Source organism: Polypterus senegalus, chromosome 9 (assembly GCF_016835505.1).
Source record: "Polypterus senegalus isolate Bchr_013 chromosome 9, ASM1683550v1, whole genome shotgun sequence".
Classification (NCBI taxonomy): Eukaryota; Metazoa; Chordata; class Cladistia; order Polypteriformes; family Polypteridae; genus Polypterus; species Polypterus senegalus.
Window position 1 is genome coordinate 47945084 of NC_053162.1, and position 17890 is coordinate 47962973.

A 17890-nucleotide genomic window follows, 5' to 3' on the forward strand; every position below is an offset into this window, starting at 1 on the left:
AATGATTATGAACATGAAAAAATATCTGGACATGCAATTTCCCTTTAGACACATCCAAAAATTATTTAAATTAAATACAAAGATAACATCTTAAGCTGAAAACGCATGTCCTAGAAATGAATCCTTTTTGAATTAAATGTAACAGCATGCAATAGCATGCTAAGATTTTAGGACGAATATTTAAATGAAGAGCCACCTTTAGTGAAAAAAAATGTAAATATTACAAATCTTAAAAAAATACATCAAGAAACAAGACTGGATTCTTGACAGTTCTTAGCTTTAACAATAATAAAACATTTACAGCCTTCTTAAAATCTTAACCCTAACATAAGGGGAGAATTTAACTAAGGCTTAACATGAAAACAATTTTTTTTCTTCTTTTTTTTCCAACAAAGATATCTGCTATTAATCCAGAGGCATGTCTCATTACATTACAATGAAGAAAGAAAAAGAATCAATTCGGTTATGGTCATCATGCATGACGAAACAAAATTACAGCAATTAAATGCACCTGACCAAATGCAAATTTAATACTTCATTTATTTAGAGCAGATTTCTCTTACGTAACAGTTTAAACTTTGGGTTAGCAGCTTCTACTAAATAAAACATATCTGCTTATGATCATAATTTTAAAGTTTATACAACAGAATACAAAATACATACATTTTATTCTACAATTCAGCATTTTCCGAAATCCACTAACTGACTCATCCTTGTGTTTTTTTTTTTTTGAGGCAGATTTGGGAGACTCAACTCAAAACTACTGGTGAAGCGGCAGCAGCCTATAATATACATATATATATATATATAAAGTATAAAACTCAATCAGCTACATCTCTGTTCTGCCAAAAGTAACATAAGTTACATGAGGATTTATATCCACATATACTTCACTTCAAAGTAAAGGCATTTAAATCAAAACTGATTTCCAAAATAAACTGCCAAGGCACTTCAAGTTACTGAGGCTCATTCTCTAGTGGGATGGTTGATGGATAAAGTTTGGGATATGTTAATGTGTAAAAAGCAAAGCAAATACAAATAAAATCATTGTAACCTAAGTATTCCAATAAAACTATGGCTAAAAGAATAACAAATGAAAAATCTTTAACCCAGGAAGCATAAAACCTCTGCTATCTTTTGATATTGAACACTTTACAAGACTATCAAAACATATACTTTTTTCCCCTATCTAAGCTACCTGGATTAAGGAAATAAACAATTAAAATTTGCACATTTAAAAGCCTACATTTTAACACTATTAATACACAATTGTGTGTGTGTGTGCGCAAATATGTACATGTGCGCCAGTGAAATAAACTAAAACTATGATTTCAGTTTCAAATAAATGTGTCTTGACTGAAAGCAGAGCTTTGGCAAACAACTTCATGGGTAAATTCCAAAGAAAATTAAAGATTTAAGGTCACAGTGATTCAGATGTTTTGGATTTTTCAGAATATTTTAGCCTCTCCTTAAATGATGTAGAATGAGCCAACACCCAGTTAAATCAATTTTCTTTTTTCAAAACTGTAACAAAGTACATGTAAATACTGTTTTTTTTTACTTTAGTAAAACAATCATATTACATGTAGAAGAGCTCAGAGTTAATTTTAGAAAGGCAAATATATTAACAATACAACATTCATACTTTTATTAACTATTTATAAAAGCTGAATAATCCATGAAGAGTTGCCCTTCGCTGTTACAGCAGGAAAAAAACACCCTGTTAACACAATGGGAAGTAAATATAATTTGCATATTTTTCATTCTACCATGAATTACATTTTGTTTTTCTGTTGGCCAAATATCAGGTAAAAAATATATATATTTTGTCATGCTTAAGGAAAAAGAAAAGGAAAAAAAAAAAAAAAAGAACGCAATGTTATACTAACTACATCATAAAGATCTTGGCACTTGCTTCCTAAGATATGTATCAGCAACATATTGAACATGGTATTAAATGCATATATTCTATGAAAAAAGTCCAAAAGAGAGATTTTCCTTAGCAGGGTTTACTAAACAGAAAATAAATATTAAGTAAAGGTGGTGTATATACTTAAATGACAAGTGTTTCTTCCAAAACAATGTTATAAATTATATGCATTGCTGATTTGTTTAACTTTCTATTCATACTTTATAGCAAAAACCATTTTTCCATTGTGTATAATAAAACAACTATTTACATTACATGGCAGACAATAACGGAACAGAGAGCCTCCCATGAAAACATATGGAACAAGACACAAAAGGTCCATATTGTTCCATATATCAAGGGAAAAATTAGTTATGTAATGCTAAATCAAAAAAAAAATATATATATATATATTTACTAACAAAGTTTGAACATTTGCTTGCTTAATATAAATGTCCCTAATTTGACATTGAGCACAAATGGAAATTTGACAAATTTGTGAGATGTGGAGTTACACTAAAGTGTATGTTTCTTGCAATGTGACTAGCTGTATTACAAACTCAGACCTGACAATTCTGCTCATTGGAAAAACAAAGCAGCCCTCAAATCATCTGTAAAAATAAGTTAAAGTTAGTATTCTGCCTATAATACATGTGAACATTTTCATTTGTGTAATTACTATCCTACCCCTCTCATCTCAAAAAGCACTAGCAGCTGATTGTTGTCCCATTTCTTGAGTACTTAAGAGTATTGTATTTTAATCAAACAACATCTTCCATGTAATATGCACTTATGTTGTACCTATATTCTACATTTACTCTCCACATGGTATTGAGTTTTTTGCAGCAAAGTAAGCAATTTGATCATATAATATTTACACCTGCCACTACCAAATGTTTAACTCATTCCATGATTGACCAAACCCTGAAGCATTATCATTAAGCGCCGTGCCTTTTTGCCAAGAGGGTTGTGTGGGTCAGACTGCAAAAACTGGAACAACTTCTGTCGAACCTGACTCAGAACAGTGCTCATATGGTCTCGAGTGACAGGATCACTGTGGTCAAGGTTCATTACTGCATCTTCTAGATAACTGTAAAAACAAGCAAACAAAAATTATTGATGTACACCAGAACAGCAGTAATATAATCTATTCATTTTTTTTTGCCAAAGCAGACAAATGAAGATAAATATTACTCCTAATATGCAATTAAAAACACTTTTGTAATCCATTATATAAAAAGTTCATGGCAAGAGTTGCCTCATAACCAAACTAATGCTAATCTGTATACATGAACATAAAAGTAAAAAATAAAATCATGACAAAATAAACGTAACTAGGTATAACCCAGTCCGTGAAGGGTGTTATTCTGTTCAGTAAAGGCACATATTTCTTCTCTTAAATTACTGCAGTATTTTTGCCTTCACAAGATGCAGTACAAAGCAATGAGTGAAATCCCATACATACAAACATGCATGGCAGTCACCTTGTCTGGAAAAGGCTACATTTAGACTTGAATTTTAAAATAAAAAACAGTCTCAAGTTTTCTACAATATAGTTTAGATTCATTTTAATCTGAGGTTATGTGATGCATCTAGCACATGTAGTGCTGTGAACAAGTACACCACATGAAAAGATGTCAATTCTTCATTTTTCCATGTATGGGCATTTGATCTTAATTTTAATAATTTAACAAACAATACTGAGTGTTGTTTAAATCCATCTTAATAGCCCAGTTAATAAAAGAAACCCAGTTTCAAAAATGTCATTTATACCCTTACTCTGGTTAGAGAAACCGAAATACTGATCTCTGAGAAACCAGATTAACACATGTAGATTTCTCTGCGAGTAGTCAGAATGTGTGTGTAACACTCTGTTAGCTTGAGTTAGTGTTAGTGTTGCACATGCATCCAGCAACCAAGTGCAGAAATGAGTGGAAGCATCCAAAAGATAAATTTCATGAGGCAAATGCTCAGGCAATCATCATTTCTTCTCCTGGTTTCCTGTCTCCACATTTCACAAATTGCTAAATTTATGTTGATGACCTAAACAATCTTGAAATTTTGCTAAGATGAACAGCAGAATCTCAGGGTCTGTTGATGAAGTTTAACGTTTTTTCCCCCTCTTAGTGCATTTTTCTGAGATTGGAGTATTTGTCAAAGGAGGACTCCATAAGTGGACTCACTCATGCATTTGTTTCTTTTAAAGGAAACTAGGTTTTTGCTTTATCATTTATTCTTTTTGAATCATTCTTTTGTGGATTTACTTGAACGTTATTGGTCATTGTTTTGTTATAAAGTCAATTTACATTTCAGCTTCAGCCATTCTACCTTAAGCTCTGAAAATATGGAATTCATGGCTGAATGCATAATGTTTCAACCATCACACTTTACAGTTAGTAGGAGGTTAAAAGTAGGCCTTGGTTTTTGCCAAACTAGACGTCTGGCATTATGGTCAAATAGCTCAATGTTTGTCTCCTCTGCTCCGAACATATTATTCCAATAGTCCTATTCTTCACCTAGGTGTTGCATTGTCTGGAAACTTCAGTTATGCATTTGTATTCTGTTCCTCACCTCACATATCAGACACAATTCTACTGTCTTCTCAACCTGGTTGACTAATTCACACTCACTGAGGCAAACCCTTTTCTGTAAATCCCTTAATGTCATCCAGGGGATCTAATAAATATCTGGCAGCATCTTCCGTTCAGCTGCTGGGCTGAACTTGTTGGGGTGGCCAGGCCTGGACAAATCATCAGTATTTTGAAATTTTCTCTTTTTGTAGATTATCTTTCAAAGATTGGAGTGACTGATAAGTTTGGAAATAGCTTTAAAACCCTGTGCAAGGTCATATGCATCAGGAATCTTCCTTCTGAGGACCCTGTTTTATCTCGGCATGATGGAATGACACAACTCAATGGATAAGACCAAGCAACGGACAGGTTTATAATGTTAATACAACACAGAGAACTCAAAGTTACTCTCTAATAATGTCCTCATCACTTACACTTGTTTTGATGCACACAAGTCTAATTTTAAGCATTCAACGCAATGATCAAGGTAGGGATTAATTTTTTCAGCACAAAGATTATATTTTTGTTGATTTAAATAGCATAAACAGGTGAAAAATGTGATTTTGTTTTTTTAAGTGTTAATTTTAATAAATAGATAATTCAGTATTGTTGAAATAATAAAATTCTTAAATAAAATAAATCCTTTTGTCCAAAGACGTAACAGACAAACCTATAAATGAGGTGTACGTGCTTGCTGTTCATTACAGTATGGTGGATAAATTCACGCATTTTCAGACTGAAATCACATAGAAAATTGTCATTACATGATACAGAAGCTTTTGTGTTGAAATAAATTTAATGTTTCAATGCAGACAAATTTAAATTTAAACCAAATTTTCAAAAAAAGCATTTGTGGGATGGACAAGCTTCTTCCTTCTACATAACATGTGCCTCTGTTTCTCACCCACTTGCCCCATAATTCCCTGCAAGGAACATATAGTTTTTAACTCTGTACCTTAAACAAGCACAAATGCTAAAAACATATGCTGCTGAGCATGTTCATGTACCATCTGTGATTTCTAACAATTATTCATGTGTTGGACAAAAAAAGAAAAATGCAAAAATGGAGGTAAAAAAGGTGGGGTGGAGGGAAGTGTTTAAGCTTTTTAAAATTTTACAATTGCAGATAAGGGATTGTGGACCTGTATTAGTATTCCACATATTGCACAAAAATCAACTACCAAAAATATACTTTAAAAATGCTTAATTTTAAAATCGATGATTGACGTATAGTATACATGATATAAAACGTAATATAAAAAGGACTACACAATCTGTAAAGCAAGTATTGAATGGCGACTTACAAAAGAAAACATGCATGAGGATGTTCCACATAAAATGTAAGGGAGATATATCCTAACTAATTTCTTTCTCTTATACGATGTATAAGTACTGTAATTGTCCAAAAATTTGATGTCTCAATGGTTTAGATCTACCTGACTGTCTCAAACTATAGGGAAAGTATTAGATTCCTCCAAAAATTCCATTGAGATTTTGATGAATCTCTACATTTTAGACCTCCATAAGTCCAAAAATACCATTTTTTTCATTTATTGGAATTTTTGTGTGTGTGTATTTTATATAAACAATGTTCGGAATGTGGCACAGCGGGAAACTGTTTAAAAGGGGACCTTTTCATTGCTGCACCGCTAAACAGGCAAACAACAGAGTACATGCGTTAGTGGAGGTACTGAGCGGTGAAAGTGGACAGAGAACATTCCTAAACGGAAGCGGTCACAGACAATAAAGTTGAATATGATGATACAGAAGAACTTTTGACAAAAGAGGTGCCATGTCTGTTGTCTGAAGATACTTTGGTTTTAAAAGGTCGGATGTGCAGCATTATGCTCAAATGTGTGAATACTGTTTCTATACTACTGGATAATAAAACAAGTACAACTTGGCTTGCTGTATTTTTTTTTTTCAATACTGTGTAATATACCTGGTTACTGTGTAATAGTGTGACAAAGCCAGTCCCCTACAGACTCAGTCTCCCCACATGGGAGTCTGTTGAATCAACACCATCGATGATTATGTCCGAGATGAGCTGAGAAATCTAATTCAAACCAGGGGATGGTTGAAAGTGTTCAAGTGCTTTTGTTAAACAGTCAAAAGTAAAACCAAAAGTGTCCATTGTGCAGTGTTAAAAAAAAAAAAATACAGTACCCAAATAAATAGCAAATCCATAAAACCAGTGAAACGTGGGGATAAAATCCATAATAAATAAATCTGTTAAAATAGAGGTTAAAATGCAGTCTCTCTCCTCACCTGATCGCAGTACACCACCTTCTGTCTCCACAGCTCACCCTACACTGGCGTTGCTGGCAGAGAGTTTGCAGCACAAACTACTTTCTGCCAACCCCCGTCTTGGCTGCCACCACACTGCGCAGCCAGACCGTCCGAGGTCGGCACACCTCCCATCTTCTTTTACGCTCAATCAGTCACTCCTCAGATCCATTGGGAGGCCTTACATTTTGCTCACCCCACTCCACACGCTTAATCAGTAGGGTGAACCAGCCCCTAGATCACCTCAGCCTGCGCTCCCGCATGAAGCCCCAGCTCGTGCTGCCCTCACCTTCCTGGTGTCTGGATCGTCTCCCATGACTGCCCCTTTACCCTTCTTTAACCTCCTTGTGTTCGCTCTTTTCTTTTTTCCTTCCCCCTATCCTGCCGGCCCATAAACATACGTCTCCATGGGCACAGCGCCTCAATCACACGCCGCAGTAAGCCAATGAATTAATTGAAAACGATCGGATGCGATTCGCCCCAATCACATCATCAACTCCCCCGGTCATGCAATTGCACCCACAGAGACAGACACGGCGAACTGGATTTAAAAACGGACCTTTTTTTTTTTTTGCCGAGGACCCACTACTGTATACCACAAATAGCATTATAAAGGCAAGTTGCAGTTTTATTATTAATGTATATAGCTTAGCTTGAAGCAAGGTCAATATTAATGCAATTTGCTTTAATGACAGTTCAGTTAGTAAAGATGTCATCACCAAGTTGCACTTGTTTTATTTTATTTTATTTTGGTGAATATTGTGTAATGCACCTGGCCGTGAAGTAATATTATTACTGGAAGTTGCACTATTATTTATTTTATTGTTATTATGTATTAGTTTAAATATTATGCAGTTTAATGATAAAGTTGTTTAAAAAGTCACTTTAACGTGTCAGTGGACAGAGATTGTTAACATTAACAGAATGTGTAGCTGGTTTACAAAAAATATTTATTATTTATTCCTTTTCTAAGACATGTTCTTTTGACAAGCACCTCTGGACATTTTATTAAGTCTAAATGCCTCTTTGGATGGTTGAGAACATGCTGTGAAATTTTTAGTTTAAGTTGTTGGCAAAATTTGTTCAATAAAAAAGGTTCTATATTTTGACTGCAACTGTCATGCAATGTGATTCCTTCTTCTTCAATGTGATTCCTGTGAACCCTAAATCCAAAGAGGACTGTTTCACTTATGTTAGGTAGAATGCCCAGAGGGGACTGGGTGGTCTCATGGTCTGGAATCCCTGCAGATTTTTTTTTTTTTCTCCAGCCATCTGGAGTTTTTTTTTTGTTTGTTTTTTCTGTCCACCCTGGCCATCGGACCTTACTCTTATTCTATGTTAATTAGTGTTGACTTATTTTATTTTCTGTGTCTTTTACTCTTCTATTCTTCATTATGTAAAGCACTTAGAGCTACATTTTTTTGTATGAAAATGTGCTATATAAATAAATTTTGTTGTTGTTGTTCTTTTCATTAGTGCCACCTCCTTGAAAACTATCACTTTATGGGGCCATGCAAACCTATATTAATACTTGTGTGCACATTAAAATGTTCATTTGTACAATGTACAACTCTCATGACAGTGGAATAGGTTATTCTTAGCCAGTCTACTGCAGTAATTGCAGTGGAAAATGTGGTTAACATCCACTCCTGCACGAGAAAAAAAAATACTGTCCAATACCGTGAAACCGGCACAATTTTGAAAAATACCGTGTTAGAGAATTTTGGTCATTCCGCCCAGCACTAACTTGAGTACGCTATCAATTAGGTCAACCTAATCTCGCATACAAGTATTAGGTACAAAATGTAGATTTCTATTAACTTTTGGACTATTTCCACTAACCGGAAGTGGTACTTTACCTTTTATTCATGCAGCTGCTGAGTCTGATTTAACTTTACGTTTATAATAATTGTTCAATATATTATTAATTTGATTTGTTGTTGATGGTTCTTTAATGTATATAATATAAAAATATAATCATTGTTTTGTGGTTTACTTCTCAAGTATCCACCCCATATCTGAGTATACAAGAAAGTCTAGGGGTGACCATTCCCAATTTTTTTTGTTTAGTGGTGCATCTGCCAACTTAAAAGGCAATCAGCAAAACATTGTTAGAGGAATGAAGCAGCAATATACTAGTATATGCAAGAAAGCATAGCTTTTACTTCCCATTGGTAAAACATTATAGGTCAGTTCCCTCCCTACATACAGCAGTAATTTTGGTGAACCACATGGTTAGATATATGCAAAACCTTCCTCTTTCTTCTCCTCACCACTTTCAATTAGGTTTATGTGTAGGAATGTGAAGAGTATGGGAAAGAAACATTTGTAAAGAATTTTATATTAGTTTATGATTTTTTTTTTTTATTTGTAGTGCACCGTGTAGTGTGCCTGATATTGTGCACTGTGCTATGGCATTTTTGTTATAATTATATTTATGGCTGTAATTTCAGCCCAGATTCCAAGCAGTTATGTTACATGGGAATAAGGTTTTTTATTTAATCATTATGTAAAAGGATATCTGCATGCATAAACTGTTTAGACATTTGAGAATAATACAAGTGTTTTCTGTGATCTTTATAGCTATTTGCAATTAAATTCTGCATTGTGTAAACCTGATAAAATATTTCATTGTATACCCAAGATAAACACTGAAAATATTATTGATTAGTCTTCTAAGTGACTGCCAGAGTCTGTATTAAACAAGTTGTTTGACAAAAATGTAGATCTACTCAGTTTAATACTGTAAATAGTCTAACTATTCTTCAGCTAATCCTGCTCTTCAGTAGTTGACAGCAGATTATTTGCTGTCTATTAGTAGAAAAGAGAAAGTAAGTCAATGTTATGAAAGAAACTCAGCGGAATCAGGGAAACAACAATTTTCATAATAAATAATCTATACTAATAAAAGGCAAAGCCCTCACTGACTGACTGACTCACTCACTACTAATTCTCCAACTTTCTGTGTAGGTAGAAGGCTGAAATTTGGCAGGCTCATTTCTTACAGGTTACTTACAAAAGTTAAGCAGGTTTAATTTCGAATTTCTACGTGTAACTGTCATAACTGAATACTACTTACGTACATATATACAGCCATAGCCTGCAGCTTGGTCGCAGTGTGAGGAGTTGTGTCCTCCATCCCCACGCCTCCCAAGTAATTGACTGCCTGCCCATATAAAAGGCCATCCATCAGCAGCACTAATCTCTTATTTATAAACGGCGCAAATATATTCACATGTACTTAACCTATGTTACAACTATATACACATACAAGTTAGACACCCAGACACACACAATCCCCACACGTTCCCCAGTCCTTTAACTGAACTTTCTTTTAAAAGTTTAAAATCACACGGCCTGTGAAATCTGCAGTGAATCCGGCGACCAATCCTGATGTGCGCCACGGATGCGTTTACTTAATTTACATGTACATGTATTTCACGTTACGTTATTTTTAAAATGTTACCTTTTTTTCATAACTTCTTTAACACACTACTTCTCCGCTGCGAAGCGCAGGTATTTTGCTAGTCATATATAAACTGCAGCCAAAGCACTGTTATACTTAACAATATTATTAAATCAGAGTATAAAGGAATCAGAGGAAAGCAGCAGCTTTTCTACAACCAGGTAAAAATTTTACAAAAAAGGGTACATTACATGCATTACAATTTATTTTAAAAATACAGTTTGTGTTGTTTCTACGTATTGCATATGCAGTCAATTTGGTTTAATGTGCAATTTCAAAAAATGCATCCTCTTTGGAAATATTGATTAGGACATCATGAACACCCCCCATGCTCTCCTAATCTAATCTAATCTGTCTTCATACAAAAAAGTCACCAGAGAAATTAATGTCACTGCTGAAGTAAGTAAACTTCTCAATGAGGTCGACATTCTCTCCACAGAAAGACACACTACTAATGGCTATGCTCAAGAGGTCACTAAAGGCCTAGATCTTGGTTTTAATCCAGGACACTCACAAGCCCAGACACAGACACCTTGCGCCGTCTTTCGAGAGCCCCATTCAGAGCCTCCATTGACTCCATGAAGATCACAGCATCATCAGCAAATCTTTCTCCACCAACAGATTCACCATGACCATGCCCAACATGAAGGCATTTGACAGAGTAGGAGCAAGAACACACCCCTGATGAACCCCAGAATAAACTGGGAGAAACAGTTTCTGCCTCCATTCTGCACAGTACTCACAATACTAGAGTACAGGCCTGCAATGACATCCAGCAACTTTGAGGGGATCCCACAAAGTCTAAGGATGTACCACGGGGCAGCTTGATAAACTGATATGAATATGAAAGCAATTCATTTGCCGAGTATACACACATTCGTGATTCATATAAAATGTGGCAGGATTTACATATGCTTACAGACTGCAAACTATATCCTAATCTAAACCTAATCTATATTTTCTCTTCTGGATGAATTTAACAGCTTTAACTATGAGGCAACTGCTGAGAGATAAAAAGATTAGATGTGCTTTCTTTCAGAGTAAAAAAAGTCTGACCTGTAGCATTTCAGGTATTAAAAGTTATATTTTTGTAAATGTTCCATTTTTCCTTTAATTTTAAGATCCTTCATTATTTAAAAACAATTAAAAAGACCAATATTAATAAATAAGTGCTGAAAAAATAATTCTTAGTCCTACACAAAGATGCCTGCATATCCAGCTGCTCTTAAACTGCTATACCAATATAAATAAAATGGCATAACAGACTAAGCTTTATCATCATGACTGCAGGAGCTACTACTTTTATCATTCATTCAAATATAGTTATTGTGAAAACTACAGAACATGTACAGGCAGTCCCCGGGTTACTTATGAGATAGGAACTGTAAGTTTGTTCTTAAGTGAATTTGTTTGTAATTTGGAACAGGTACATTAATAAATGCCTATTGCTGACTGACTGTAACCAAGTGCTCTGCCAATGAATGATAGAGTTTCACCTCTCTCTGACCTTTTTATTATTTCTACTTTATTTTCCATGGTGATGGTTTTTCTCTTCTTTACTGTATCACCAGCACTTGCATCCCATTTGTGTTTCAGAGACATTCTTGAAGGGTGAAGACAAAAGGTTAAGATGAGCTCTTCTGCACAGCACTATACACGCTATCACAGCAGGAAAGCACATCTGGTGTACTGACGAGATCAACTTCCTGCTAAGTACGTAACAGTACAAGCAGGCTTGCTATTGAGAATGAATGGGGGCGGCGAGGGGTGGTTCACCACGCGCCCACCACACAGTCACTTCCAATTGCATACAGTATGCTGCCTGCAGCATCTGCCCACTGAGAATGAACAGGGTGCGGACAAAAGCAGGTAGTGAATTGCCCACCACTGCCCCCATTCAACAGGCAGCCACCCAAGGCACACTACAATGCTGCCCCTCCCCCACCGCCCCATTCACCCAAAAACCGGATCACCACTTGCCCACCGAGAACGAACGAGGCAGCTGTTCGAGGGACACTGCAAAGCTGTGTGGTGGATGGGCAGTGAAACCCCCCCTCTGCCCCATCCAGTCAGGAGCAGTAGCTGCGGCGGTGTGGTGGACGGGCAGCGAACCACCCCATCAAGCCTCCGACCTGCAAATGAGCGGTAGCTACAGCCCCGGTTGCCTATGTACGCCGGGTCACTTCTTGCCACACACCCAGGTGCCCACTGAGAATGAATGGGGTGCAGCCCCCACCACCCCATTCATCAACTGAAGCCACCCGAGGGACACTACACTGCATGAGCAGCGAAACCCCCTTTAGCCTCCGTCCAGCCACCGCTTGCAGCGTCCCCAGGCCAAAGATGACGAAGTAGCAGTTACTGGGGAGCCAGAGCCTAGACAGATGCAGGAGAAGCTGTGGCTCCATTCATAAGTTATATGTCGGATGTCCGTAAGTCAGGGACCACTTGTTTTTTCAGTCACATGGGACACAATTTACTACTATGATTCTACAAAGGTTAACAAGAATTATGGCAGGGTAGGTGTAACCTAAGGTAGGTGTGATGTGACGTATAAGAGAAATAATTTAACAATATTATACATGAATTCATGTCAAATTCCTCCTGTGGCTTGTGAACGGAGTATAACTCACTTCTGTTTATTAAGTTGTTTTGCCACTTTCTCAAAACTAATCTGAATGAAGTATTAGGGCAGATTTTCCTTCTTTAAATAACTGATTTTACAAATAAAAATAAACATCTGTAAAAGTGCTATAAAAGGACAGATTAATGTAGATAGTTCCATTATTTCACAATAATAAAAAGAAAAATTTGGGATGAAAATCTTGAAAAACATAAGGAACATTAATAACAGAAAAAAATATATCACCAAGGGGTACACACTGCTGTGTTTTTACCTGATTTTTAGTTCAGTTCTTGTTGCTAAATTAGTTGAAAGCTGTTGGATAAGTGACAGCAAAACGGGCTGTATAAGTGGACAAGGAGTCTGGCCAAAAACCTGTTGTGAGTTGACAGTTTCACAAACATAGAGAACGAGGTTCAGGTCTGATGCTGACAAGGCCTAAGAAAAAAATTAAACAGAGAATTCATAAAAGAGAACACCATAAAACCTTTGTTTAGCTAACACTTTACTGAAATAATTGTCTCAAGAGTATTTGACAACTAGCAAAATATCAGAAAACCTTAGATATTAGATTGACTAAAATAAAGTTAGAATATAATAATTTACTGTAAGCCCTTGATCTTAAATTAAAAATGTAAAAACTTAAAATGAAAATTTATACTAATAAAGTACATCTAAATCAACAACTGTTACAAAAAGAAAATGAGAAAACTTTTCAGCATAAGCAGTAGCAAACAGTTACTACTTTTAAACACTGCATGTTTCAGTAAAATGAAATATCAATAAAAAAAATCTTTATTTAAAACTACACAGAATAGTAAAACTGCAAATGCTATGTGTCAATCGTGTCAATAAAAATTAGCTAACACTTGCTGAACATGTTTCTTAAAAAAATATTCACAATTAAGCAAGCTCAAACCTGCTGGAAAGCCTGGTTAAGCTGCCCTTGCTGCAGAAGCTGCAGAATACTGGCTTGCTGGGTTTGGTAGTCAAGGTGGGAAGAAGGGATTGGTGTCCCAGCAGCTGAGCGCATTGCTTGCATTATGCTGGAAGTGACCGCTGCTTGTTGTTCCTTCATGGCCAGACTGACTTCTCCCTTCACTATCCGCTGTACTTGAGTCAAAATGGAATCCTGAAGGCTAAGAGACAGACACATACAGTATACTTAACTCCATGATGCATTTACCGATTTATAAATAAACTCTAAGGCATTTATATTTATAAAAGGTGTGAGCCATCTTAGACATGTCATGTCACTAATGGAATTAAAATTTTCAAAGTAGATTTGTAGAGCCGAGTCAGAATAGTGGTTAAGATACACAGTATGAAAGATTCATGTTTGTACAACAATGTATAATGTCAAAGTCTATCATATAAATCAACAGTTGAAACTTGAATATTTAGAATTAGAAATACTTGTGAGCAAATAAGAGTCAGAAATTAGAGTTAAAATAAGAATTTTTACTGTTGAGCCGTTTTACAATAATGTTGAATTTTTTTTGAAGTTTTTAAAAAAAGAGTGTTTTTAGAAAGCTGCACACTTAAGCCCTAGGTAGAGAGGCATCACCCTGCCACACATCTATGCAGGCCATAACGGGTAGGAAAACAAAAATGATGCTCTCTCTGACTCAACCGAAACCTGTTAGTTTCACCAACACAACTGGAAGGTATCCAATTTAAAAGTATGAACATACCCATCCTAACATAGAAATGTGACCAATCTAGATTGGAATCTGACAAATGTTCCAATTGCACATCACAATTAACCTTAAAGATGAACAAAGAAATTTGAAAAAGTTTCAATTCAACATAACATTCAAATTATAACACGCATTAATATATCTAATTAATACATAAGCTGAATGTGCGATTATGTGCATGTTTGTCCGGTATATATATCCACACTGCTGAACCAATTTTCTCCAAATTTTGCACAGACTCCCAAGTTGTACAGGATAAGACTGTAGGGCACATTTCATTATTAAATTTAATTTATACCTCCAGGTACACCTCCTAGTATTTAATATTTGGGTGAAGCATTAGCTCTCATAGAAAATAAGAATTTAAGTAGCTGTGTAATAATGTAACCAAGTAATTTTGTTTGTTCTTTGCTATTAGATACACGTTACCTTTAAGTAAAATGGGGCTGTCAAATCTACATACTGAGAAATTAAAACATGATGTGATTAAGACAACTTCATTTTTTTGATTTGCAGATCAGTTTTATTTGATAAAAAAGCTACATTCTTGAATGATTCACACGTTCTGCATATTAACTTGCATAATTTTTTCAAATCAATGTTCATACTTCACAATAGCATAATTTAAAACATTTAATTTGTGCTGTTCTTTAGTGGAATCTTTTCAAATTCCTCACAAACATAATTATTAGATAGGAAATCCACTTGAGTTAAATTTATGGAAACAAAGGTTCATAAGTATTTGTCAAATTGAAAAAAAATGTTTAGTTTTTTGCCTAAAATTATTGAAGCTGAAAGTATAATTAATGTGCACACTGCCAGTTTTATCTTAAGGGCATTCACCTCCAAATCAGAGTTAACCTTTTAGGAATTGCAACACTTGTTGTCCTCTATTTAGCAAGTGACTAAAAATACTTGGGCAATTGACTGACAAGTTGTTCAATGGCCAGGTGTGTGTAGTTTCCTCCTTATTTTATTAACAGTTATTAAGCAGATAGATAGACAGTTGATTCCAAGTACAGTGAAACCTCGGTTCACGACCATAATTCGTTCCAAAACTCGTAAACCGATTTGAACGTGAACCAAAGAAATTTCCACCATAGGATTGTATGTAAATACAATTAATCCGTTCCAGACCGTACGAGCTGTATGTAAATATATATTTTTTTAGTTTTTAAGCACAAATATAGTTAATTATACCATAGAATGCACAGCGTAATAGTAAACTAAATGTAAAAACATTGAATAACACTGAGAAAACCTTGAACAACAGAGAAAACTAACACTGCAATAGTTTGCGCTATTGTGCTAGAAACCGCTTGCTAAAAACTTTTTTTTTTTTTAAATGAGTTTTAAGCACAGGGAAAAAAAAATGAACACTTGAAAAATCCGTAATTTAATAAACCACCAAGAAAAATAACATTGCCACAATGCACGCTATGAACCGATCGCTGTAAACAGAACTGAAAAGAAAAACAAGCCTTTTCTACCTTATGAGTCCAGCCCTCCGTCTCTCACTCTCTCTCTCTTTTGTGTGTGTGTTTGTCTCTCTCTCTCGCTCGCTGCACAAGAAATGCACAGGGAGAGACTGAACATGTACAAATCGAAAGGGAAACTTGCTTGTTCACATAGCGAGTGTGTGGTCGTGAACCTTGGCAAAAGTTTGGCGAACTTTTTGGTCGTAAACCGATTTGTACATGTACCGAGACGTCCGTGAACCGAGGTTCCAATGTATGGGATTTGCATTTGTAAGCTGTTGCTGTAAACTCAGTTCATTTAAGTAAAGCAGGCCATTATTAAGCTGTGAAATAAAACAAACCCATCAGGGAGAAAGCAGAAACATTAGGAGTGGTCAAATCGACAATTGTGTGCTTTCCTAAAAATGAGCATACTGTTGAGCTGTTCAGCAACACCAAAGTGTTTCAACAACCATAGCAGACATATTGTGCTGGATGATCACAAAATGCTTTGTAGAAAAAAAAAAACCACTTCACAACATCTATCCAAGTCAAAGACACTTTCCGGGAGGTAATGTATGTATCATTGTTTAAAGTCTAAAATCAAAAGAAGTCTTCATGAAAGGAAATACAGAGTGTTTACCAAAATATGTAAACCATTGGTGATCCTCCAGAATAAGAATGGCAGACTAGAAAACATCTTTTTATAATAAGAAAAAAAACAACAACAAAAAAAGAAACAGTCCAGTTCAGGAACAATATTCTTTGGACAGATGAAATAAAGATACGCATAATGTTCCAGAATGATAGCAAGAGAAGAAGAGTATATACAAAGGAAGAAAGTATTCTCATGATCTGATGCACACTGCTTCATCTGTAAAACATAGTGTAGGCAGTGTTACGGTATGGGTATGAATGGCTGCCAGGCAACCAAACTCAGTAATACTGATGATGTGACCGCTGACAGGAACAACAGAATGAATTCCAAAGCATACATGGCTATACCGACTGCTCAGATTCAGTCAAATAATACAAAATTTACTGGACGAGACTTCATATTACAGAAGAACAATGACCCAAAACAGACCATAAAAGCATCAAAAGCTCTTTTCATGTCAAAGAAGTGGAATATGCTTTAATGGACGCACCTAATATACATTATAGCACTTAAGCCATAATTTCTAAGTATTTATGTATATTTAGAAACAAACAAAGAGAAAACTATATTTAAACAGACTGGTCACTTTCAGTTTTAACAGATATTGTTCAAAGTTGTATTAAAAACAAAAAGGTTGTAAACGAGTTGATATTCACATTATAACACTCTGTTAAGCAAAACTATTAATCCTGTCTGCAATTACTCTCTTTTGTGATCAATGTCCACTTATGACACTTTTGCACTAGTGGGATATGGAATAAATATTTCCCAATTGCAATATAAGATACAATTAATATAAAAAGAAGCTGAACTTATTACAAAATTAAATACAGCTGTTACATTTGCAAAGCCGCTCTACAGAGAATCAACTCAATAAATATGAAGATCTACGAAAAAAAGCCTTGTTTAATTTCTTAATTTCTTTTAAATATTGCAATACTCTTATTTACAGATAGTATCAAGTCACTTTTTAGAATATAAAAAGCGTTCACAAGTTGCGAAACGTGTACAGAGCTCCGTATACAGAGTGCTTTATTTAGCCATTGTAATCAATATTGTAATATGCAACAACAATGTGTGCAACCTGAATTATTCAGAATGCAACAAGTTTTGATGGATATCACAGCAAAATTTATTTTGCTGGCACCATATTTATTGATCAAGATGTAATTATTGAGTCCAACATAAGATGTAGGATTTATGTATATCCCAGATACCTTT

General features: G+C 35.2%; 1 protein-coding gene across 1 annotated transcript in view; it reads right to left on the reverse strand.

The window, feature by feature from the left end:
- Positions 1 to 522: 522 nt before the first annotated feature.
- edc4 (enhancer of mRNA decapping 4) overlaps positions 523 to 17890 on the reverse strand; it is a 113047-nt gene continuing 95679 nt past the window's right edge. The window contains exons 27-29 of the mRNA XM_039763082.1: positions 13774 to 13993; positions 13129 to 13292; positions 523 to 2999 (exon numbers count right to left, since the gene is read on the reverse strand). Of these exons, the coding sequence (XP_039619016.1) occupies positions 2807 to 2999; positions 13129 to 13292; positions 13774 to 13993 (577 nt within the window). The 3' untranslated portion in view covers positions 523 to 2806. The remainder of the gene's footprint in view (positions 3000 to 13128; positions 13293 to 13773; positions 13994 to 17890) is intronic.